We start from the raw sequence: 26,961 nt of genomic DNA, 5'->3' as shown, positions 1-26,961 counted from the left end.
TCAGTTACATTTCTGTACACTAACAATGTGACTGAAGAAGGAAAAATTAAGGAATTGATCCCGTTTACAATTGCATCAAAAACCTTAAGATACCTAAGAATAACCTAACCAAAGAGATAAGGACCTGTACTCTAGAAACTACAGAACACTTATGAGAGGGACACCTGGGGGGTTCAGTTGGTTAAGTCGCTGCCTTCAGCTCAGGTCATGATCTCAGGATTCTGGGATCGAGTCCTGTGTGGGGCTCCTTGCTCAGTAGGGAGGCTGCTTGTCTCTCTGCCTCTGCCTGCTTGTGCTTTCTCTCTCTCTTTCTTTCTCTCTGACAAATAAATAAATAAATAAAATCTTAAAAAAAAAAAAAGAAAGAACACTTATGAGAGAAATTGAGGAATACTTAAAGAGATAGAAAAACATTCCATGCTCATGGAATGGAAAAGCAAACATTATTAAAATGTCTATGTTACCCAGAGCAATCAATATATTCAATGCAATCCCTATCAAAATACAATTGACATTGTTTGCAGAGCTGGAACAAACAATCCTTAAATTTCTATAGATCAGAAAAGACTCAGGATGGCCAGGGAAACGTTGAAAAAGAAAACCAAAGCTGGTGGCATCACAATGCCTGACTTCAAGCTATATTACAAAGCTGTCATCATCAAGACAGTATGGTATTGGCACCCAAACAGACACATAGATCAATGGAACACAATAGAGAACCCAGAAATAGACCCTCAACTCTATGGTCAACTAATCTTCTACAAAGCAGGAAGGATATACAATGGAAAAAAGACAGTCTCTATATTTAGAATTCTTTATTCAAATAGAATTCCAGTATGTAACTGAGTAAATGATTGAAGCCAGGATGGGGAGCTCAGATCCCTGCCAGTCTACCTTCTTCCCTCTCCTAGAGTGCAATGCAGAGCCCCTTTCTAGAGTTAGGATATCACAGCTTTACTCTGGCACTAGAAGTTTGCAGATGAGGAGGCATGATCCCAGACAGACAAAGTGATTTAACCAAGTCCCTGACCCTAAAGATTGCTTCTGAGTTCTTTTCATTCAGATAAAAGCAGCAGAAAATGCTCAACCAGTGGGTCCAGGGACTGGAGGACAGCTCTGCTCAGAAAGAGACACTAAGAGAGCCACAGACCCAATTCCTTCACTGATACCCTTCCCAGAGCTGCTAAGAATCTTTTCAGTCTTACACTGAAGGTCTTCAAGTCCATAAGAAACTGGCTGTTTAAAAGCCAAAAGGCTGAATGAATTCAAGACAAGTAACTGACAGAGGCTTGGGAACTCTTAGAACAGTGACAGCTACATAGGGACCCAGTTGCTAAACTAAAGTCTGAGAAGCAGATGTGCCTTAATCTGGGAATTCTTGAATTAGGACCCCCAGAATTCCAAGGAGTATAACTTAGGGAATCTTGCAAATATTGATGGGGAAAATGCGTCTTTGTTCACTAATTTCTAACTGAGATTTAGCATTTTCTTAGATTATAAATGTAGATAGCAGAGCATGGCAGTGTTAGCAGTATATGTCAGTCTCTCAAAAATAGAATCACAGATATTTTCATATCATGTTATGAAAATTATAGTAGTTATCTCAAAATATTGTTTATGCTGATCATGACATTGAAATTACGACCTTATGAAGCCCACCACTAGATCTTGTTATTTAATGTGATCATTAAAAATTGCCTCATGTTATTATATTAAATTTTTAAAATATTCATATAAATGTATTTTAATATAATAGGGTATCTTTAAAATAGGATGCATTCCTGGTGTTTAAAAAAGAAAAAAATACTTAGGGAAGTATACACACTTGTTTCCAATACACTCATTATTCAAGGAATACTAAAAGTAAATATCTCTGTTGAACACTAATACATCATTTCTTTATCCCAAATTTTAGCTATCTCAGGTTTTAACCAATCTTGATGCAAATTCTGTTTTTGCCAGTTGACATTTTCCCAGACATTTTGCCAGTTGCTATGATGAGTAAAACAACCACCACGACCCAAGTAAAGGCTCCCATAAACCTGAATCTTAAGAAAAACCCATTCCAGAGGTGTGAGAGAAAGGGTGGACAGTCATAAATCCATCAGTGGTTAGACTGCAGGAACTCTGATCCCAAAGACAATAAGACCAACTTATAAGGGTTTGCCAAACAGTAAGACTTAACCCCAAAGGTAGGTTACCAAGGGTAAAAATATCATAAAATTCAAAATCTCTTGTAAATTTGCTTGTTTTATTTTTCTCTGGCATTTAAGTTGCATGCATTTGTGTCAACTGTGGTTAAACACGTTAGGCATAGAGCAAAGAAATAAGATTTACACATTTCAAAGCATATCACTGCAAAAATAAGTTACATTTTTTACATTCAAACTCTTTTCTTCAGTTTTGCCTGCTTCAATCTCATCCTCACCCCTACTTCCATATTCTGTGTTCCCCCATCTGTCTTCTGGCTTTCATGTGAGTTGGCCCTTCCCATGAGGCTACCATTACTTAGATTTTTGTGTTTTCATATTACCTGTCATGATCATTTTTTATCACCATCTTCTGTTTCCTCTCATCCTTCCTGCTAACCTTTCCTGTGTTTCCTTTCTTTCCTCTCATATCATGCTCTCAGCCAATTGCTCCCCTCTCCCTATAAACAACTAGCAGATGTTCTTTCTGCATACTTTCTTGAGGCATTAGTCAACCCCAGGACCTGGAACTGTGCTGGCAAGCTTTATCTTGTGTATTTAGCAAGAGTGGAGCCCATCCCTGATCTCACACACACACACACACACACACACACACACCCCTTCATCATGGACCCAGTTCATCCTCAGTAGATATTGTATGATGAGCCATCAGTATCACGTTTATCAACAGGAAGACAACCCATAGACTTCCCACACTTCCCTATGGCCTATACCACAGGGCTAAGACACAGACAAAATATATAACAAAATTAATAAAATACTTTACCCATACTAAGCATGAACCAATTAAGAACACACAATAATTTTATGAGCATGAAATATAAGTAGTTCCAAAGCTGTTCTTAATTAAGATCTTGTTCTAAAAATTCAAAGAGTGTTCCACGTCAGTGAAATGAAATTATGGAGGCTGATGTCTCTGGTGGTCACATCAATGCTTAACACCTGTTGGGAACCAAAGGAAAAGGAGTGGGCATCTGATAATTGAAATTCCCTGCATTCAAATGAATCAGATACAAGCCAACAGTCCACATGCCCTCTGCGACTTTCACAATTCACTGCTTAGCTGTCAGGCAGCCCTCAGGTGAGGAGGCTATTTCTTGATTCCTTAAAGTACAAACTTGTTCAGTAATAGGGAGAAGACAACAGGCCCTAAACTATGCAATCGCAATCCCTGCAGAAAAACAACTGCCCTGAAAATTGGAGACGTCTTTATTTCCATTCCTCAGAACCCTCCTTGGATTTCCTCCTTTTCCTGTTCCCCCATAGTTACTTGGTGATTGCCCAGTGAAAGTCCAACAGGTCAACTTTTTTTCTAGGTAAATGCTTTCCATAAAGCGTCACTGCGGGTGCCGTCAGTAGCTAGTGTGACAGTCCAGGAGTGGGTCAGCAACAAAAGTGGGCAAATTCCTTTATGAGACCTTGGCAACATTGGGGAAGTTGGTTGACAAGAAAGCCACAAATATGAGGAAATGAGTTAAAAATACAAAACTGAAGGAAAACTTTTGTTTCAGGCCTTCTAGTCAGGAAGGATTATGAAAGAAAACCAGTCCAGGAAAAAGCAAGAAGCAAGCACACCCAGAAAGATCTATTTACCATGAGGATAGATGTTGGAAACACTATACTGCATTGATCCCAAGGTACAGATTTTCCACAATTTTAACATTCATGAAATCAGAATGTGTTTTGCAGTTAACAGCCTTAGAATTACTGTGAGCTAAGCAGCATTCATGATACTTGGTATTGTCTGTGCATGCACGAACTTCATAGCTATTATTGGTGTTATGACTAGGTGCACTACAAACCACTTAGGCATTATTTTAGGAAAGAATAGGAAACCTGGCTTATAGTAAAATCAGGAAATTACTTGGATTAAGACTTGTATAAAGCATATGCTTTGTCTGGAGAAAATCCCACAGATGCTAGTGAAAGAATTTTTATGAAATGATGTATCACCAATGCCTCTGATAGCACAGAGGAAACTCCTTAATCCATTCATACCACATATTTTTCTTTTAAATAATAGTAAATAAAATAATTTATAATATTTACATAAAAATTTGAATAATAAGATTCTGTGATACTAACTGGTTAAGGCATTTCTTTTTTTAAAAATATTTTATTTATCTATAAGAGAGAGAGAGAGAGAGCACAAGCAGGGGGAAGGGGAGAGGGAGAGGGAGAATCAGACTCTATTCTGAGCAGGGAGTCCAACATGTGGCCCAGGACCCTGGGATCATAGCTTGAGCAGACACTTAACCCACTGAACCACCCAGGTGCACCAGGTTAAGGCATTTCTAGTATTCCTTTACATGCAGAGTCTACCTCATCTAAATTACTTTGATGAAGATTTATCAATGTTCATGTGTCTCTACCTAATATTTTCCTCTATATTATCTCTAACATTAAATGATAAAAATCTTTAAAGAAAACTTGCAGAAGTATTTGCAAAAGTATTTGTTTAAAGTATAAATTTTAAATGATACAAAAGCATTGTGTCATACTCTGTAGTCCTTTTTTTCCTTCTTCATGGCACATGAAATTATGGGGCATCTTTAACTGATGGTGTCTTATATTTGATGGAATATGGCAGTTCAAGCTGTTTGGAAAGTACATTTCTGAAGTGAGGTGAAGGAGTAAAGACAAAGTTTTACATAAATTTGCAGACAAGAAAATATATATGCAAAACAAGGATCCAGACCCTCAATTCCAAATGGTAAGTCGGGAATTTTCCCTTCATCTCCAGGCTGTACACTGTTGGCACACTGAACACAGCTTCCTAAAGGGCTCTATAGAAAAGCCTGTCATTTGGAAGAGAGGTGGGCAGGAACTACCCTACGACTGGACTGGAATATACCATTAGGACTTTTCACTGGTCACAAACCTGTGTCACAGGGTCATAATTGAAGGTTGGCGTTATCACCATGCCGCTCATAGAGATGCTGACACTGGAAATGGGAACACTGCCCACTCCCCAGATCTCAATGTAGCCCAGTTTCAAAGGGTTTGAATCAGTGATGTATTTGTTGAAAATTATATGACTCTGCATCATATTCTGTTAATTAAAGATAAAAAGAAACCAGAGGGGGGAAAAAAACAAAATTCATTTAAATTTTCTCAACGTTTTTTAGAAACAAATGCAGATCATGAAATAAGACAACATGAAAGCCACCATCTTGTGTCCTTGGATAATGCAGACCGTGACTTCAGCCCTCTATCTCCCACTTCCAACCATCATGCAACTTTGCATTGGCTAAGTACTCACAGTGTCTCTAGATTTGCCCTGAACTCTAAGAAGACAAAGAGTCTAAGCTATCAGCAACCTTCTGTTCTACATGTAGAGAAGTCACAATACATGCAGACCATTACAGGGCAACATAGAACAAGGGTTAAATAACAGAAACAATCGCTCTGTCTGTGCCTTGCTGAACTGGAAGAAGTTACTGATGAAATATGAATAGGTTTCATCACAGAAAACTCCCCAAGAACATACTAAATTTCCATCTGAATTTCAGAGGAAGGAAAGGATGCAAATAAACAAGAGGAGCAGGGAGGAGATTCTAGGCAGTACTTTATGTCCTTATGATATCTGGCATCCAACTAAGCCAACAGAACTCTTTTTTCCCTTCATGGTATCAGGCATACTCACCTGACTGGCAGAAAAGTTGGCCAGGTAATAGAGTCCTTTTCCATAGGTATCTGCAAATAAGCAACGAGGTAAGCATGTTCTCAAATTCCAATTGCTTACTTGTTGAGAAAGTGGGGGTGATTTTTGTTCTTCATTTTACTTTTCTTCTTTACAGAGTTTTGTGAGATCAGTCAGACTTTTCCCCCAAACACCATTTACACAAAATGTTTGAAATAAGCATGTACAGATGCATCTAACAGGGTCACCTCATAGAATGCAGTTTCCTGACACCACTCTTAATCCGCTTCTCTTTCTCGTGGCCTACCATTCTCAACATCTGCCTAGTCACCTCAGAATTTCTTGATTCCTACTGCTAGAGGCACACTAATGTGTGCATATGTGCATGTACACCCCCATCACGAACATCAACACTGTTGATGGTCAGCTTATTTTGGTCAGCTTATTTTGAGAGGTATGGGGTAATTTTTTTTTTTTAATTTATTTATTTGACAGACAGAGATCACAAGTAGGCAGAGAGGCAGGCAGAGAGAGAGGAGGAAGCAGGCTCCCCGCCGAGCAGAGAGCCCGATGTGGGGCTCGATCCCAGGACCTGGGATCATGACCCGAGCTGAAGGCAGAGGCTTTAACCCACTGAGCGACCCAGGTGCCCCAATATGGGGTAATTTTTTAAACACAATCTCCGGAGACCAAGAAAAACCATAGAGAAGACTTCTTTGTCCTTTATCCTTAATGTACACCACAGGTTTGGGGAGAATATGAAGCTCGGCATGTCTAGCACAGGCATTCGCACCCTACCTCCTACTTTTGGGGCTTGGTCACTCTTCCCCATATTCTATCTCTCACTCATTTGCTTACCACTCAATCAGAGGGCATTGGCTATCCTCTAGAGCTGTGCCTTCCAAGATAGCAGCCACTGGCAGTATGTATCTATTTAAATTACAATTAATTACAATTAATAAAATTAAAAATTCAGTTCCTGGGATGCACTTGTCCCATTTCAAGTATGCAATAGCCATCTATGCCAATGGCTACCATATTGGGCAAACAGATACAGTCTATTTCCATTACTGTACTGGACAGCATTGGCTTAGACGTAGCTATGGAATGTAAGCCTTCCTCCCAAGAGTTTTCCAACTCCTAGTGGAAAATCACCCCAAATAAATAGCACAGCTGATAAAGGTACTGCCTTTCTTGTTGGGACAGTAAACCATGAAATTAGGGAATGTGCCTATGAACATAAACCACATGGTAGCAGATTCCCATTGGCTTCCATGCTGTGGTCTCACACAGAGAATTAGGAAAGTTGGGTAATGGCAACAGATTCAGAGCTACACTTCATTTACATGAGGCATAAGGATCATATACAATAGGTATTGTACACTTAAAATAACAAATGGCTATGTTTAAGAACGCAAAACTATTTTGATGTGGCAAAGATATGAAGCAGGCCTGTCCCCTAGTCAGTGGTATTGACACGAATCCAAGGCAACCCTACTTACCAATGCTTTCCCCATCATCCCAGAAGAGCCAGCCTTTAGCAGTCCCCTCATCATCCAAGGCAACCTTGAAGCCTATGAATTTCTGACGGCTGCAGTGAGGTAGGAAAGAGTCATTAGCTAAAAACAAAACCACTACCACAAACCAAGGGTTTTCATAGAAATATAAGGGAAGTGCTTCATGGTATAAAGACTGGGTATTAGGATTCAAGAGACTTGAGATCTAGTAATAGCTCTGTCTTCAGTGGCTATATGATTTCATGTCAGGAATGAATGACTGAATGAATGAATGAATGTATTTTCCTTTAAGGCTCTACAATCCTATAAGTGCTCTAAAAGTACCACACTAAACTACAAGCAAAAATCCTGATGTGATCTTTCTTTTTTCATGAACCAATTTCCTAAGCACATGTTCAGTGAGCTGTTTATAAATGTCTTAAGTTATTCAGTTTTTAACTGATTTTTTTTTAATCAAATGGCTATGGCTCTAAGAATTTTAGTTTGACATCAGACAGACATGGATTTTAGTCCCTGCTGAACTACTTACTAACTGTGTGACCACTTGAAGCCTCTCTTTGCTCATCTGTGAAATGGGGATGATAGTATTTACATCACAATTTTTTTTGTTAAGAAAAATAAATAATTTCCAAGTAGAAACCTCCATATTAGTATAGTTCTAGGCACAGAGCAAGCATTCACTTGATGTTAGCTATTATTAATTATTGTATAAACTAAGGTCTAGAATTCTAAAATCCTGTATGTGAGTAATCTCAGCCTCAATCTTCAGTTGTAGAGTGTTTTTTACACAATTTCTCAGCCATAGTTTTCTTAGCAGAGTCAATTAAGATCCAGAGAGTCTTCTAAAACTAGTATGAATCAGGTTGCTCCTTGTTTAACTTCCATTTCAAGTATGAAAAATTAGATCTATCATCTCACCCACTTAAATCCAAAATAGTTGTTAATAATTATTCAAAGAGTATAGAGTCAAGGTTAAAACATGAACAAACCAACAAACAAAAATCTATAGTAAAATTCTTTTGGGGTCTGATGGTACTGCTTACAAATTGGTGGGCTTCACCAGGATCTGAGCTAACTGGCAGGTAAAAGAGAAGCTCTGTCCCTTGTCATTCACCTTAAGTGCGTGTTCTGTGCAGGCTCTTGCCAGGGCAGGATGTAGCCCCCACGGACGTGAAGATTAATGTGGTCAAGAGGGGCCTCCAAGGACTTCCACTCTCCCCTTGCTCCAATGTCCCTACCCTGTGGGCCAAAAGAAGGTAAGACAGGCTGAGAACACACCTCACTGAACGACACCTTTACCAGACACCTCGTCCACTCTTCTGGACTTGGTGCCCATCCGTGACCCTTCAGCACACAGCTTAGTATGCATCTCCACTCACTCAGTGGCTGTGTGGACTCTCACATTGTTGCTGCAACATCATGTCAGCACCCCTTGTGTTGTGGGGTTTTTACTGTACAAACTCCAGGAGACCGCAGTGTGCGTCTCAGCCTACCCTCATTCTACATCCTGTTTCTGTGTCAGAGAGCAGTGCTAGAGGAGGCTGAGCGAGCCTTTTACTTATTTCTTGTTGCCTCCTGATATACACTCTGCAATGGCATTTCCAGACCTTTCACTTTGTCTCTGCTCCATTTCCTCTCACTGCCTCCAACCCCCCCAACCCTCACCAACTTCACTAAAGCCTTGACTCCTACTTGACAGAAAGAATTAAAATGAGCTGACTTCCTTTACAAATCCCTGTCTGTAACTCACTACAGCTTCCTTTGTGTTTAACATCTTTTTCTTGCCTCCTGTGTGGCAGAAGTCCTCTCTCACCGAGAGCCATAAAGCTCAGTTTCTATGAAACCGGCCTTCCACATTTCTTCAGCCTAAGGCAGGGCTTCCCAGCCCTAGCACTATGGACATCTGGGGCCAGAAAATTTTTTGTCTTGGGGAGATGTTTTGGGGGTGCTTACCCATGTCTCTACCCTACATGCCAGGAGCACCTCCCCAACCTTGCCCACCACATGTGACAAAAGGTCTCCAGATGTTGCCAAATGTCCCCTGATAGGCAAAATTCTCTCATTTGATAATCGCTACTTTAACGGGAAGGAGGTAAGCTACCATAATTTTCCTCTGCTTTGGTCCCTTACGTTCATCTTAGGTATATTCTGCCTGTACGGATCGCAGGGGTGGGTGGTCAGAAGGAAGCCCAGTGACGGGTGCCACACTCCCTGGAATGGACTCTGCTTCACCGGCCTGCCTCAGGACTCTAAAGTCTACAGGGTTTAATAAAAGGTCCAGCCCCACATCTCTGGGCTACCTTGGTTTTCTCACTGATAGCATGAGAAAATCTGATTATATGATCTCTAATGACATTTCACTCCATTATCTGATGAACATGACATTTCCTCCACTGATTATCCCACCTTCAGGTGAAACTCGACACATGTAAAACTGTCAAGTTATCTCTCTACCAAATTCCTTATTTCTCTCAATGGTATTTCCATCCTACTACATGTTACATAAATACACTGTGATTTTAATCTCATGATTTCATTTCTAATACTTGATTAATCACAAGCTTGTTTGCTTTACTTTAAATAGTTTCTGACCAGGCTAGTCTAACAAATTTCTGTTTAAATATCCATTAAGATATGACTGTAAGGTAAAAATCTCAAAGCAGCCCTATTAAAATAAGAATAGACAACCCAAATGCCTTTGCGGGGGAGAATTTGCATCAACTGTATAAGTCATTGATTATGATTGAGAAGCACTGTTTTAAGAAACTAATTTATGTAGCACATGTAGACATATGTCTGCATGTAGAATCCAACATATGTAACATATGTAGACATATGTCTATACTGTAAACAAAGAAAATGGCCACAGGTAGATAAATATGATTCATGAATAAATATGATTCATTATGATAAATGATTCATACACATTGCCTACTCTTTTTTTTTTTTTTAAGATTTTATTTATTTATTTGACAGACAGAGATGACAAGTAGGCAGAGAGGCAGGCAGAGAGAGAGGGTGGGGGGGGGGAAGCAGGCCCCCTGCCGAGCAGAGAGCCCCATGTGGGGCTCAATCCCAGGACCCCGGGATCATGACCTGAGCCAAAGGCAGAAGCTTTAACCCACTGAGCCACCCAGGCACCCCCACATTGCCTACTCTTAAGCTTCATAAACATAGGTAACTAGTCCCATGCCTCCACCTCTCCCGAATAAAGCTACAAACTGCAGTGCCCAGAATGACAGAACGGAGGGGGAATGGGGAAAAGACACTTCATAGAATGATCAAGCACAGAGGTGTGCCTGAGATAGGCAGAGAGCTCTAGAAGGAGCTGTAAATTGCTGGGTTTGCACCTTACTTGGAGAAACTAAGACTCGGCATAGATGAAGAGCCGGGCTTACTGAAGTAGACCCACTCCATGGAGCACATCAACCTGTCGTGCCTTCAAGGCACCTGCTACTTCATGAAACAAGTGAGGCCTACAGGCCAAGCAGTAAGGGGACCTTCTTGCTTCTGCTGGTCAGAGGAGCATAGGCGGGAGAGTGGGGGATGGGAATTCACAGCTACCACGGCCACTATGATAGGAGCCACGATCCTTGAGAAATGGGAACAACCAAGATTATATATCATACATTCTTCACCTATCCTTCGTTCGAGGTATTTGCTAATTCCCAAGTTCCATTGCACAAATAGCAAAAAAAATTGTGCAAAAAGTGGTTATAAGCTAAGCTGGGCGTCCTTGTGTTTTCTCCCAGGCTTTCCATCCCTGCCTAGGCACCTCCCTTGCTGCACCCTAGTGCTGGCCCTGCACGAGGAAACCTCAGTGTACTCAGAATCACTGACAGGGAGTGAACGGAGCAGTCAACATGCAAATTCAGGAGCAAGGCTAGCTTGCTTAAAAACAGTTGGCTGCCCCCTCCTGGAAAGCTCTGGTTGCGAACCACATAGCTGAGTCTTTTTTTTTTTTTTTTAAAGATTTTATTTATTTACTTGTCAGACAGAGATCAGAAGTAGGCAGAGAGGCAGGCAGAGAGAGGAGGAAGCAGGCTCCCCGCTGAGCAGAGAGCCCGATGCGATGCGGGGCTCAATCCCATGACCTGAGCGGAAGGCAGAGGCTTTAATCCACTGAGCCACCCAGGTGCCCCCACATAGCTGAGTCTTAATGAGGGCTTCCAGAGGAGGATTCAGCCCAGCAAAAATAAAGGGAAGAGTGGTGGAAAGGAGAAGGTGCATAAACAGTGAATTCTGTTATACTGAAAAGAAATTAAATTTTAAAAAAAGGAAAAAGAAAAAGAAAGGAGAAGGTGTCAGGGAAGGACTCAGGGCTCCCTGAGACAGAGAAGAGGAGCAAGACTTCCATTGTCCTTGTCTGGTTTTCCCTTAATCCCACCACAAACCCACTGGCTCTTGTCCTCCTTTTCCTATATGTCTCCTTTTCCTGTATTTCGAGTCCTCTGCTTTGCTCTCCTCAGAAAAGTTATTAGACCAGGCTTGGCTATAGGGAGAGGAAACACCACCTTTGATTCTTCCTCGAGAATAAAGCCTGACTTGTGTCCCTACAAGAGGACATGGCCCTGAGGCTACTTTGAAAGGCTCCATTCTCCCAGCTGAGTCTCTGGGGCTCAGACCAGCCTAGAAATGTTCCAGACAGAGAATGATGTGTTCATCTTGCATTTCTAAATGCACTTATGTTGCTCGGCACACAAGGGTTGGGTCTCATACCTCCACGTACATTTTACATACTGCCCAAGACCACTCTTACCTCAGGATATTACATTTAACAGATTGTCCTAGAGCATCTATGCTACAGAAGGAGATATTTAATAAAAAGACAGAGAGGAAAGGCCCCTCTACTTATGAACTTATGGTCTCACAAGGGACAATAGAAACAAACTATAGTTTACTGTACAATTTCAAGTGTTTACTAGTGTTGCCATTATACACCATTGTGAAAGATTAAAAACTAACACACAGAACACTCACAAAATAGGTTATTTTATAGCAATTCTGCAAAGGAAGTGCTCTTATCCTATTTAGAGGTGAAGAAGTTGAGGCTATAAGATTAAAAGTGCCTACTCCAAGATCACACATCAAATGAGTGACAATGTCAGAACCTGACCAGTGGGTGTGTCAGATCCAGAAGCCTGTGCACACTACCATTTTCCCAAATTGCATAAATCACCAGAAAAACTTACCGTGTAGTAATCATACCAGCGGGCTCCAGGGAAATACGCAGTGACATTTCTGGCATACTAAAATTAAACACAAACAAGTCTTGGGAGGTAGGCTCTTGTATCCAGGGCAGTGTAACTAATTCACACAGTTAAAAGGTCAAAACAATAGTATTGGCCTTGGACCCACATGTTCATCTTTTCAGAGGCCAATAATGTTGGGAAGACCTTCTTCTATTCCCTCTTGCCAAATGGGATATTTGCCTATCCAAAATTAACGGTCTCCCTAAAGCCCGTTGAGATCAGGACTTTGGGGGGGCGGGAATCACCCTTTGCTTACAGACTCACCCCTCTCTAAAGAGACAAACTCAGGTTGGGGCTGAAGCAGAAGAAAAATTTGGAGATTTTATGGTACCAGAACCTCAGGGATTATGATTAGTGCAGGAAATTTTGGGGAGGATGTAATTAGCTGGTATTTTAATCAGAAGCCTATACATCAACCAAAAAAGTGAAGAAATGCCTTTTGCTGCCTGAAAACATCTTTTAGAAGGAAGGGAAGTACTAGCCAGAAGCAAGATTATGCACATCGGTATAAACAATCCTGCAAAATTTGTTTCTGACCCATACTCACACATACTCCTTATTTTAGTTAATAAAGAAATGATTCTATCTTGAAATATGTCATAAGGTTCTTTCCTTCTTGATTATCCTATGCATTAGAATCTGTTAGGCTGATTTAAAGATGAGGAAGCAGAGGACCAGAGCACCTAAGTGTTGGACTTCAGCTCAGAGGCAGAAGAAGAGACAGTAGAGCAAGAGACCCCATCTCAGGAACCCCAGCAGACCAGGCCTCTTCTGCTACCTCTAGTCACTGGGCCTTGTAGCTCTAATTCTCTGTTCATCAGAGGCCTCCATACTCACAGGCTCCAGGACAGGGCTGACCAGGAAGGCTGGGCCCAACAGAAACTGACTGTCTACATCCCAGGTCACCCGGTCTGACACAAACCTAGAAAGAGAAACCAAGGTACCACAATCAGGACCCCCAACAGGGCCTCAGGCCAGACCCTGAAGAAACTCCTCGAGTTCCGACCCAAGTCAGAAATCCAAATGCATTCTACACCTTCCTTTAACTCTTTCCCTAGGTCTCCTTTAATCAGATACATACTTCCTGTCATGTTCTTCAAATCCCAGAAATGGTTGGATTTAGACATATTCTCACCTATACATAGCTCCAAGCAAGAATGGCCTTCAGCCCTCAAATCTCCATCCCTCATATCTGGCCGTGTTTTGTGACCTGAGCTTCTACAAGAGATAGGCAGTTCTTCATATGCCCAATTTAGAAAGAAAGTATTCCATGCTGTATTGTAATCACTTTGAATTTTTTTCGTTCAGTAGTCTTTTATCAAGGACCTAGGGCATGACTGACGCTGCGCTAAAAGGAGTTACAATGCATGGTCTGTGCCTGGAAATCTAATGGCAAAGGGCAATCATGTCTTTAATTTGGAATTTTTTTTTTCAAAAGCCATCACACAGAATGTTATTATCCCTTAGTCACTGGGACCCCAGCTAGACTCACTCGTGGAGAAGAGGCCGCACGACAGTGCTGCCCTCCGTGTGGGCCATGTGCATCAGGGTGTAGAGATACGGCAACAGGGTGTATCTGGTCAGCAGTACACTTCTGGAAATATTCATGAAGGCAGCATCCCAGGACACAGGGTCTTGCCTCTAAAGGAGAAAAAAAGAGTGTTCAGAGCTCACCTTGGGGACCTGGGAGCTTAAGGAAGTCACTGAATGCTTTTTACAAACAAAGATCACACATAGCTAAACCAAAGTTGATTATAGAGGGTCCTGAGAATATTCTTAATATACTGAAAGAAGTCACTCAAGCTTGCCCAAGACAACTGATGAAATGTCTCTGTAAGATATTATCTTTGGAATATATTTGGTACAACCAGCCTAAACAAACAAAAGAATCTAAAGAACACTGAGGAATCTGGTTCACTAAAACAAGGACCTTTCCATGTACCTGTTAGCCATGTGTATGTCTTCTTGGAAAAATGTCTTCCCATTTTTAAATCAGATTGTGGTTATTGTCATGGCTTTGTATGAGTGCCTTAAATATTTTGGATATTAATTCCTAATCAGAGATATGGTTTGCAAATATTTTCTCCCACTCCATAGTTGTCTTTTTCATTTTGTTAGTTGTTTCTTTTGCTATGCAGAAGCTTTTGAATTTGATGTAGTTCTACTTACTTATTTTCACTTTCATTGTTTGTGCTTCTGGTGTTATATCCAAAAAAGTCATTGCCAAGAACAATGTCAAGGGGGTTTCCCCTATGTTTTCTTCTAGAATTTTTACAGTTTCACATCCTACATTTAAATTATAATCATTTTGAGTTAATTTTTGTGAGTGATATAAGATAGGGCTCCCATTTCATCCTTTGGTATGATTATCCAGTTTCCCAACAGCATTTATTGAAGAGACTGCCTTCTCTTCATTGAGTATTCTTGGCTCCCTTGTCAAATGCTATATGCAAAGGTTTATTTCTGTACTTTTGATTCTGTTCCATTTACCTATTTTTAGGCCAATAACATACTGTTTTGATTACTGTAACTTTGTGATATAGTTTGAAATCAGGAAGCACAATGCCTCCAGCTTTATTCTTTTTCAGGTTTGCCTTAGCTATTTGGGGTTTTGTAGTTCCATAAGAATTTTAGGATTTTTTTTTCTATTTCTGCAAAAAATGCTGTTGGATTTCGATAATGATTGCACTGACTCTATAAATGGTTTGGGGGTAGTATGGACATTGTAACAATTTAATTCTAATCCATGAACATGGAATATCTTTCCATTTGTTTGTGTATTCTTCAATTTCTTTCACATATGTCCTATAGTTTTCATTGTATAGATCTTTCATCTCCTTGGTTAAATTTATTACTAAGTATCTTATTGATTTTTTTAAATTTTTTTTCAGTGTAACAGAATTCATTGTTTTTGCACCACACCCAGTGCTCCATGCAATACATGTCCTCCTTAATACCCACCACCTGGCTCCCCCAACCTCCCACCACCACCCCCCCCCCCCGCTCCTTCAAAAACCTCAGATTGTTTTCCAGAGTCCATAGTCTCTCATGGTTCACCTCCCCCTCCAATTTCCCTCAACTCCCTTCTCCTCTCCATCTCCCTATGTCCTCCATGTTATTTGTTATGCTCCACAAATAAGTGAAACCATATGATAATTGACTCTCTCTGCTTGACTTATTTCACTCAGCATAATCTCTTCCAGTCCCGTCCATGTTGCTACAAAAGTTGAGTATTCATCCTTTCTGATGGAGGCATAATACTCCATAGTGTATATGGACCACATCTTCCTTATCCATTCGTCCATTGAAGGGCAGATTTCTGATGCTACTGTGAGTGGCATTGCTTTCTTTCTTTTTCGGATATCTTGGTGTCAGTATACAGAAACACAACTTATTCCTGTATGTTCACTTTGTGTTCTGCAGCTTTACTGAATTAATTGATTCACTCTAGCAATTTTTATGATGTCATTAGGACTTTCTATATAAGATCATATGAACTGTAAACAGAGATAGTTTTACTTCCTTTCTGATTTAAATGACTTTCATTTCTTTTTCTTGCCTGACTACTCTGGCTAGGACTCCCAATACTATGCTAAACAGGAGTAGTGAGAGTGGGCACTTGTCTTATGTCCGATCTTAGAGAAAATGTTTTCAAGCTTCCACCTTTGAGCATGATATTAGCTGTGGGCTTGTCGCATACAGCCTTTATAACATTGAGGTACATTCCTTCTGTGCTCAATTTGTCGAGAGTTTTCATCATGGAAGGAGGCTATGTTTTGTCAGTTTTTTCCCCTGCACATATCAAGACGATCATATGATTTTTATCTTTCCTTCTATTAATGTAGTGTATCACACTTATTTGTGTATGTTGAATCAACCTTACGTCCCAAGTTAAATCCCACTTGATCATGGTGTGTGATTTTTTCCAAGTGTTGAATTCAGTGTGCTAATATTTTATTGCAAATTTTTGGATTTATATTTATGAGGGATATTGATCTTTAGTTTTCTTGTAGTGTCTTTTTTTGGCTTTAGTGTCAGGATAATGCTGATCTTGTGAAATGAGCCTGGGAATGTTCCCTCCTCTTCAGTCTCTTGGAAGTGTTTGAGGAGGTCTTGGTGTTGATTTTTCTCTAAAATTTTTGATACAATTCACCAGGGAAATCACTTTTCTTTGTTGGGGATGTTTATTACTAGTTCAGTCTCCTTATCTGGTATTTGTGTTTGGCTTTTCTGTTTCTTCATGTTTCAGTCTTGGTAGTTGTATCTTCCTAGGAATTTCTTCATTTCTTCTTGGTTGTCCAATTTGTTAGTTTACAATTGTAGTTTCTTGTGATCCTTTGCATTACTGTGGTATTGGTTCTAATGTCTCCCTTTTGCACTTATACTTTTCTTTATATGAGCCTTCTCTGTTTTCCTTAGTAAGTAAAACTAAAGGTTTGTTAATTTTGTTTATCTATCCAAAGAACCAGATCTTAGTTTGTTGACCTTTTCTGTTGTTTTTCTGGTCTCTATGTCATTTATTTTTCCTCTGATCTTTGTTATTTCCTTTCTTTTGCTCACTCTGGGCTTAATTCATTCTTCTTTTGCTAGTTCCTTGAGGTGTAAGGTTGGGTTGTTTATTTGAGATTTTTCTTTCTTGCTCTCTTTTTTAATGTAGGTGTTTATCACTATAAACTTCCCCTTAGAAATGTTTTCACTACATCCCGTAAGTTTTGGTATGTTGTGTTTCCATTCAAGATTTTTTTATTTTTTCTTTTGATTTCATCTTTGACCCATTGGCTCTTTAGCTTCCACATATTTGTGAGTTTTCCAGTATTCCTCCTATTATTGGTTTCCAGTTTCCAAAGGAGACATACAAATTGCCAACAAAAAGATGCTCAACATCACTCTTCATCAGGGAAATGCACATCAAAACCACAATGAGATACTACCTCACATCTATTAGAGAGCTGAACAGTGGTTATGAGGGGCTGGGGGATGGAAGAAATAGGGATGTATCAGTCAAAGGCTACAGATTTCCAATTATAAGATGAATATGTTCTGCTAATGAAATGCACAGCATGGTGACTGTAGTTAACAATACTATATCATATACTTGAAAGCTGCGAAAAGAGTAAATACTAAATATTCTCACCACAAAAAATAGAAATGGCAATCTTGTGAGGTGATGGAGGTGTTAACTAATCCTTCCGCAGTAATCATTTCACACTACATAAATGTATCAAATAAAAAACAAGAAACATGAGGGTTCAATTGTTTTGAAAATGTCACAGAGAACCCAGCTCAAACTTGGAGGTTGTATTCCTAATGACACAACACTTCTGAGCTATAAGCAGACGTCCTACCCTGGTCCCAATGGTATTGTGGTTCCTCGAAAAAGGATAAAAGGCTCCCAGCTGCATCCAGCGAGCACACATCTCATATTCAGCATCTTGAAAGAACCCACAAATATCTGCTCCTGTCTGAAATGAGGTAGAAGAAAACAAGTCCGTTGGTGATTTCTGAAAGGTGTCACTACCTGCTTGGGGATTAGAAATGACCCAAAGACACTTACATAAGATATGCCGAAGAGGCTGAACTCCATCATGCCTGCAACGGGAACACAGCTGTGTCAGAGGCAGCACTTCTGATCTGCCTCCTCCTCCCTCAAGAATCCTTTATTGAGGGTCTTAACCCCCTTCCCACCAAAAGAGGCCCTTAAGGATAAGCCCACACACCAATAATAGACTTCTTTAGCTGGTCCCAGGCAGCTGTGTTGTCGCCCAGCCAGTGACCTCCCCAGCGGCCAGAAGTGGGGAACGTGGAGCGGGTGATGACAATCCCTCTCTGTCCTGTCACCTCCTGCACAGCTCTTGTTGGAGGGGAACAAGGAGGTGAATGGGGAGAGATCAGAGGAGGAAAGGCCACAGAGCTTCTCCTCCCAGAGTTTTGGAGCCTAAGTTATGGCAACAAAATATCTCCTGAATTATTGGAGGAAATATGGAAATCAGAGCCATGATGAAATCCCCACTGACTGATCTGAGATGATAGAGATGATAGTAGCAGCTACGCCTTTACATGGTGTTTCACAGTGTTTTACCACAAACTTTGTAATAAGCCTATTGAATCACCTAAAAATAATGACTAATCACTAAGTCTTACCACTTCTTTACTAAGTACTAAGTTTTTGTATTTGGGGAGAAAGAAGGTGAATTTCTTTATGAGACTTTCCATAAGAGAACTCTTCTTATTCATTCAACTCACAAAATAGGACAGGACGAATTCAGCAGAACATCAATTGGCTCTCCAACAAGAATAATTTTTTAAAAAAAGAAGAAGGAAAGAAAAAGAAAAGCCAACAGAGATGAGTCCCTTTTGAAATGCAAGAAAAGATAGCCAGTCCTCTGTGTTCCCTTCACCTCCTGGAATTAATTACAGCATCAGCTGCCCTGTGTGATCACTTGTGTCTCTGTGTATGTCTCCTTCACAAGGACTATCTTTCTCTCTGGCAAATGCTTACTTAAAGCCGTCCTTCTTCCTCTTCTTCTTCTTTTTTTTTTTTAAAGATTTTATTTATTTACTTATTTGACACACAGAGAGAGAACACAAGCAGGGGGAGCAGCAGACAGACGAAGGGGGAGAAGCAGGCTTCCCGCCGACCAAGGAGCCTGATGCAGGGTTTGATACTGGGACCCTGGGATCATGACCTGAGCTGAAGGTAGGTGCTTAACTGACTAAGCCACCCAGGCACCCCTAAATCTGTCCTAACACTGATCTTGGAGCCTGGCTCCATGCTCATGTTTGCTTAATAAATAAGAATTGTGACCTAGTTGTGATTTAAATTTTCCTAACCCTTGAGAGGGACATGGAAGGAAAAGCAGGTTTCCTTCATCAACCACTGGCTATCCCTGCAGGTCAGGTGCACCAGAGAACAGAGAGGGTGACTCACTCATAGGTGGGTCTGGTCTGGGCCCATCCATACAGGCTGTGAACGTCGTAGTGTCGCACCCGAGAGCCATCTGGCAGGATCTGCTCACTCTCCATGCACAGGGTCTTGCTGCTGAGGCCCCTGTCCCTGGACTCCAAATCTGAGAAGAAAGATCTAGTGATGTCAATGCCACGCCTAATCCTGTTATCCCTGACTTCTCTTTAAGGTATCTGACACTGGATCTTAAGTCTAATTTGACCCCTGCATGGGTCTCTCTCTCCTCCTCAGGGGCATGGGACCATGGGGACCATGCTCGGCTCTGAGCTGCAATGGACACAAGTGTTTTAACTTCAAGTCCCCCGCAGAGTTTTCCAGGAGAAAGTGAGGGCAAGGGGAGGAAAACACAATTGTCAAACACCTAATTAGTTGACAGGATGCAGTCTAAATATTTTTCTTATAAATCATTTCATGTAATTTTTATTGTAACTCTATAAAAGAGATAGCATTTTCTTCCTTCACAATTTAAAGCAAAGATTTGGAAACATCAAGTAATCTGTTGATGGTCACACAATTCATAGTGAGTATAATTTCTGAAGCCAAGATATGAACACAAGGATAACACCAAAGTCCATCGACTCCCTGATAAGGGAAAGCTGCTGCTTTCCACCCACTGGCAGCACAAAAAACTCCTGTGGGGGAATTCACAGAGGCCTGAAGAATTAAGAAACTTAGACAGAATCCTCTGGGGACATAACCACTGTTAAGTGTTTTCAGAACAAATCTGAGAAATTCATCCAACAGGGCCAATAAAGTGCTTGATGCGTATTTGTCTTGCCTCCCATCCCCCAAACCACAGCACCAGTTAAGATGTGCCCTGAATAGTCAGAACCCTTGTGGTGCTTGTGGCGGTCATGTCCTCGTAGTCATGGCTCTGCCAACGGAGGAGGCCGAGGGCTCTTACATGGCATATAGGGAGGGTGGTTCAGAGTGGCATCCTTGCAGCCCGGAGGAACTGCTCCATTCACAAAACTCGCTGGCTCATTCATATCCTAGAAATGTCAAACACAGATATATCTTACTTTTTCAAATCATTACATCCTGCCAACTCAGAGACAAGGAAGCAATGAATAAATCATTCGCCTTCCAGCAATCCGGTAGATACCAGCGCAGGGACACTCATTAGATCCAGCTGAGAATTGACTAGAGCAATCAATCAAGCCCACAAGAATGACTGGCTAGAGGATTAAAAAAAAATCTCCCTCAAGGTATGAGGGCAAGGTTCAAGTCCGGGAAATTCCTAGTAATCACCCTGGTGTTTTACAGCAGGAACTTCAGGTGAGTTGTAAGATATGAGGAGAGTTAGGGATGTTCCACTACTAATTGGAGGAATTGCAATCGGATGGGTCCAAAGTCTTTCTTGGATGATTATTATTCCTCTTGATTAAAGGTCATGATATATAAGCTTAGACACACAAATACAGAAACACATCCACCCACATGTGCACAGACACGAACCCACACACTCACAATCCACATGCCGTCAAACTTCAAGCTCCTCTCTGGATTCCGTGGGTTGGCGTAGAGTTCTTGTAACTCCCTCTTCCACCATGTGGTAGTTGAGTTACGGAAAAAGTCGGGAAAGGCCACATAAGCTCGGTAGAGCTGTAAAAATTAAATATAGTTTATCGGTCCCCCAAATTATATTCGATAGCAAACCGACATTTCCTGAGGGCATAACTCATGTACATCCCTATAACGCGTAATGATAGATAATCCAGACAGAGCCTAGATAACATTTGCAGCTTCCTTGAAATATGAGCGCACAGAAGAGACATTAGCACAAATTAGACACCTGCTTAGCATTTGGAAAGTATCCATGGACCGTCTTCCTTTTTGTATCAACATGAACAGTACCAACCAACACCCTAAACTCACTGTCTCGTGTGCTAGATGCTTCACTTTCAACCTCTGTCCTGCCATTTCCGAAGCTCGGCTCAGACAGAGCCGGAGCCAGGAGAGATTGCAGCTTGAAAGGCATCAGATGGACTGTCGACAGGATGGAAGGCAACACCCAGACAATCCTCTCCCGTCTCACTCCCACTGGGGAAAGGAGGTGAGGGGTGAGACATTTCACTGGTGTGCATGTGCTTTCTGTAGTTTAAGAAATCACTGGACAACTGTACTTGTGTGTCAAGTCACTTGGGGGGAGCTAAAGAGGAAGTTTTAACACTGCTCTCTTCTCTTCATCCTCCCCCAAATAATTAAAGCTGTGTCTTTATTTTAACCTGGATCCAAAGCTTAACTATATTATCAGGATTTTGAGAGCAAGGATCTTGTTTTATACTCTTCTGGTTGAACTTTGTACTCCCCCACCCCCCACCCCAGTGCTTAGCTTCAAACCTAATGTGAAACAGATGCTCAGTGAATAATCGTGAGTTCACACCTCCGAGCGGCAGCAGCGGCAAATATTTATAAATTTCCATACATCCCACACTGCTTGTAATGGTACTTCATGGTCCTTTGTATGTCCCAGCAAATAGGTTCCTCTGTGTTCCTCAGTGCATTTTAAGAGCTAAAGAGTTAAGTAATGCTACTGGTGGGAGGAGAGGGTCCTGGGGGAGGGGGGTAAGGAGGAAGGGGGACAACAGAAAGAGGGCTTGGTTTAGGAACCCTCCTGTTCTTATATATAATAGACAAAAGGCAAGTAAGAACCCATATGTCTAGATAAAAGGCAAAAAAATCACACAAAGAAGAAAACAGAAATGAAACAAAATTCAGGGATCCAGCTCACAGTGAAGTGAACTGGTGAACAACATCACTGAGAATCTCTTGAAAGGGATGGCTTTTGCTAGAAAATAGAGGTAGAAACATGGAACCAAAAGAAGAGAACCTCTCACCAGAAACAGAGCTCCAGCTCAGGCAGGGTTAGAAACATGGTGTAGAGGAGGGAGATGGAGGATTAGGGTAAACAGAGTCAGTACCAGCCATGCCTGAGTCACAACTGAATCCCATAGGGGATACAAGTGAGAAACTTGACCAATTCTAATTCATTAGTCTCACTGAAAAGTGCTCTGATGATTTACGCAAGAAATACATACTTTGCCATTCTCCAAGGTGTTGGCTCTGCCTCACAACCATCTCTATTCAGCTCCAGCCTTGCAACTTCTGTCGTCACTCCCCTTGATCTCAACTCGTGAAGGACCATCTGCATGTTTGGTCATAGGATCACTTTCACAACCCACTATGCGCGTGCTAGCAAAATTCAGTTTGTAGCCCCCAACCTTAGACTTCCTGAATTCAATTTGAGCTTCAGACTCAGCAATCTGCTTTCCACGGGCTGCCTACTGTTTGCTTGTTTGTTTGTTTGCTTTATACTACCCACAGCCAGGCCAGACCTGGATATCAGTAGCTTTGTCCCCACCAGCATCATGAAGTGGGTCTTATTAATAAAAGTAGTCATAATTATTCTATCTACTGAGAATCTCTTACATGCTATCAAATATATATCATGACTTTATTAGGGTGCCTTCATTAGAATCTCTAATAAAAAACACAACTGGCATTTGGGGCAGAATTCTTCAGGGAACATCCCCCACAATCAGAACTCTGAGCATCCCTAGTCACTGTCCATTAAATGCCATTTGGTGCTCCCCTGTAATAATCAAAACTGTCCCACAGATTTCCAAATGCCCTCAATGGCTTACGAATTGTAGGGGAAGCCAACCTCTTCGTTACTGAAGTGGTCCCTTTCCCAGTATGATTTAAAAATCATGTACTGGCAAAAAAAAAAAAAGATACATAGACCAATGACACAGAATAGAAGGTCCAGAAAGAAATCTACACATGTGCCATCAACTAATCTTTGGCAAACATGTCAAGAGCACACAGTGGGAAAACAACAGTCTCCTCAATAAACAGTCCTAGGAAAACTGGATATCCACATGTACAGAAATGAAAATGAACCCTTCCCTTACAGCATTCACAAAAAAATTTTCAACCTGAATTAAAGCCTTAATTTTTTTAAATTTCTTTTTATTTATTTATTTTTTTTAAGTAGGCTCCACACCCAGCATGGAGCCCAGTGTGGAGCTTGAACTCATGACCCTGAGATCAAGACCTGAGCTGAGATCAGGAGTCAGATGCTTAAATGACTGAGCCACTCAGGTGCCCTAAGACTTAAATAGAAGACCAGAAACTGTGAGACTTCTAGAAGAAAACAGGGGAAAAGCTCCTTGACATTGGTCTTGGCAATGACTCTGGGGGAGAATCTGACACCACAAGCACAAGCAACAAATGCAAAAATAAACAAGTGGGACTATATGGAAATAAAAAGCTTCTGCATGACAAATAATCAATGAAATGAAAAGGCCACCTAGGAAATGGGAGAAAATACTTGAAAACCCTGTATCTGACAAGAGATTAACTTCCAAAGTATATAAGGAATTTATACAATTCAATAGAAAAAAAAAAACAGATTAAAAAGGTATTAGAGAGGGCACGGACTGCAGGGAGCACTGGGTGTGGTACAAAAAACAATGAATACTGTTATGCTGAAAATAAATTTTAAAAAATTATTTTAAAAAATGAAAAAAAAAAGTTGACAAAGGACCCGAATAGATATATTCCTAAAGAAAACATATAGATGGCCAACAGGTACAAGAAAAGGTACTCAGGTTCCCTAATCATCAGGGAAATGCAAATCAAAACCACAATGAGATATCATCTTCTACCTACTAGGATAGCTTTTACCAAAAATATAAGAGATAACAACTGTTCATGAAGACATGCACAAAAAGACATGCACCTTGTGCACTATTGGTGGTAATTTAAATTTGTATAGTCATGTGGAAAATAATATGAAGGTTCCTCAAAAAATTAAACATAGAATTACCAGGTGATCTAGCAATCCCACTTCTGGATATATATCCCGAATAAAATGAAAGAAATATCTAAAGAGACATTTGCACTCTCATGTTCATTGCAGCATCATTCCCAACAGCCAAGATGTGGAAAAAATCCAAGCATCTGTCAGTGGGTGAATGGGTAAAGAAGATATGGCATACATATATATACACAATGAAATATTATTCAGCCATGATAAAGAAGGAAACCCTGCTATTTGCCACAGCATACCTAACCTTAGAAGACATTATGCTAAATGAAAAACCTGTACAGAGAAAAATAAATACTATATGATCTCACTTATATGTGAAATCTTAAAAAAAAAAATTTGAGCTCATAGAAACAGACAGCAGCATGGTGTCTACCAGGGGTAATGGAGTGGGGGAAATGAGGAGATGCTGGTCTAAGGGTATAAAATTTTATTTTTAAGATGAGTAAGTTCTGGAGATCTAATGTATAGCCTGGTGACTACAGTTAAAAAAATACTGTCTTATAGGGCGCCTGGGTGGCTCAGTTGGTTGAGCAACTGCCTTCAGTTCAGGTCATGATCCTGGACTTCCAGGATCGAGTCCCGCATCGGGCTCCCAGCTCCTTGGGGAGTCTGCTTCTCCCTCTGACCTTCTCCTCTCTCCTGTTTTCTTTCACTCATTCTCCCTCAAATAAATAAATAAAATCTTAAAAAAAAATACTGTCTTATATACATAAAAGTTGCTATGATTGTAGATCCTAAGTATTCTTTTTTTTAAGATCTTATTTATTTCAGAGAGATATGGAGAGATCACAAGGAGGGGGAGTGGCAGAGGGAGAGAAGCAGGCTCCCCATTGAGCAGGGAGCCTGATGCAGTGCTAGATTCCCAGGACCCCAGGATCATGACCTGAGCTGAAGGCAGATGCTTAACAACTGAGCCACCTAGGTGCCCTATCTTAAGTATTCTCACCACACACTAACAAATGGTAAATATATGAGATGATGGATGTGTTAATTAACCTGATTATGGTAATCATTTCATGATACATATATGTATTCAATCACCACACTGTATACTTTAAATACATACAATTTTGTCAGTAATACTTCAATTGTATTAGAGGAAAAAACACTATAAAAGAAAATGAATGAACAAATGAATGAATGAATGTTAAGTTCAAGGAGACCCTGAACTTCTCTAGCCTGGCAGACTACTGTGTCCATATGGTCTCTCTGGACCAGCAAATTTCAAATAGTTTCCTATGAGAAGCAACAGAGAGAAGAGGAAGCTAGGTCCTCTCCCCTGAATCCTTATATAAGATCCAGTATAAGTAAGAACTTATTCCCCAGAGAGAGCAAGTGTTAACATAAGGATGGAAGCTGGGAGGTAAGAGAGAAGTTGAGAAACCAAGGAAGGAAGGGGGATTTATTTTTATATTATTTTTTAAAAGATTTACTTAATTATTTTAGAGAGAGAGCACTTGAGGGGCAGGAAGAGCAGAGGGAAAGGGAGAGAGGAAGAGAAGCAGACTCTACGCTGAGCACAGAGCCAGATGAGGGGCTTGATTTCCAGACACTGAGATCATGACCTGAGCCAAAACCAAGAGTTAGACACTTAACCAACTGTACCACCCAGGTTCCCCAGGATGGGGGATTTGTAAGAGTGAAGATGGAGAAGCTTGTCCATGGAAAACAGACACACAGAGAAAAAGATTCCATCACTCAAGACAGGGTTTGGAGACTATGTTCAAAACGGATACTCAAGGGATGCCTGGGTGGCTCAGTCAGTTAAGTGTCTGCCTTCAGCTCAGGTCATGATCCCAGGGTCCCAGGACTGAGCACCGCATTGGGCTCTCCGCTCAGCAGGAACCTGTTTCTTCTTCTCTCTCTGCCCCTCCCCCTGCCTCTGCTCTCTCTCTCTTTCTCTTTCTGTCTCTCTCTCAAATAAATAAAAATAAAAATCTTTAAAAAGTATACTCAGGAACAACAATAAAAACAACAACAAATACACTCATTCTAGGCAAACAGTATTTCTTGGGAGGTAGAAATTTCATGGGCCCTTGGAATCTGGCAGCCTTGGATTTGAAACCATCACTTGGTCACCTAAAACTCCAGAGCAGTAATCTAAGCTCTCTGAATCCTAGTTATGCTGAAGATAATAATCTCTGCCTCCCAACTGGGAGTAAAATATTACATGTAAAGTGATTCACACAGATGGACACACAGGACATAATCCCTCAGTGTATTCCTGAGGGCACATGCATGGGGAAATCCACTATCCTGAGAGTGGCCACTCCTTCCCAGCAGCCCGGACTTCACCCATGTCCACAAAGGGCCCTTTACCTCCACTTGAGTCTCCCAGTCTAGAGACCCATTTATAACAACATCAGGGAAATCAGGCCACACCTGTGGAGAGAAAAATGTTCAAAAGCAATGCACTAGATAATTGATCTCTTATAGCACTTCCTCAGAAACTATAAACCATGGTCGTAGGTGGTAATACCTTGATTTTGATCTAGAAAAGTAGATCCCACAAGGCAACCGCATACATATATTTTCTAA

At 40.9% G+C, this 26,961-nt stretch overlaps 1 protein-coding gene across 1 annotated transcript in view; it reads right to left on the bottom strand.

Moving 5' to 3' along the window:
- Window positions 1-2,732: 2,732 nt before the first annotated feature.
- MGAM (maltase-glucoamylase) overlaps window positions 2,733-26,961 on the bottom strand; it is a 66,983-nt gene continuing 42,754 nt past the window's right edge. Inside the window, exons 33-47 of the mRNA XM_047694634.1 lie at window positions 26,743-26,805; window positions 21,057-21,191; window positions 20,491-20,578; window positions 19,551-19,689; window positions 18,340-18,473; window positions 18,177-18,211; window positions 17,968-18,084; window positions 14,115-14,263; window positions 13,460-13,544; window positions 12,563-12,619; window positions 8,485-8,609; window positions 7,356-7,444; window positions 5,857-5,906; window positions 5,092-5,262; window positions 2,733-3,152 (exon numbers count right to left, since the gene is read on the bottom strand). Coding sequence (XP_047550590.1) covers window positions 3,078-3,152; window positions 5,092-5,262; window positions 5,857-5,906; window positions 7,356-7,444; window positions 8,485-8,609; window positions 12,563-12,619; window positions 13,460-13,544; window positions 14,115-14,263; window positions 17,968-18,084; window positions 18,177-18,211; window positions 18,340-18,473; window positions 19,551-19,689; window positions 20,491-20,578; window positions 21,057-21,191; window positions 26,743-26,805 — 1,512 coding nt within the window. The 3' untranslated portion in view covers window positions 2,733-3,077. The remainder of the gene's footprint in view (window positions 3,153-5,091; window positions 5,263-5,856; window positions 5,907-7,355; window positions 7,445-8,484; window positions 8,610-12,562; window positions 12,620-13,459; window positions 13,545-14,114; window positions 14,264-17,967; window positions 18,085-18,176; window positions 18,212-18,339; window positions 18,474-19,550; window positions 19,690-20,490; window positions 20,579-21,056; window positions 21,192-26,742; window positions 26,806-26,961) is intronic.

The sequence above is a fragment of the Lutra lutra genome, chromosome 11, assembly GCF_902655055.1.
Source record: "Lutra lutra chromosome 11, mLutLut1.2, whole genome shotgun sequence".
NCBI classification, from domain to species: Eukaryota; Metazoa; Chordata; class Mammalia; order Carnivora; family Mustelidae; genus Lutra; species Lutra lutra.
This window is presented reverse-complemented; position numbering and strand designations above follow the sequence as displayed.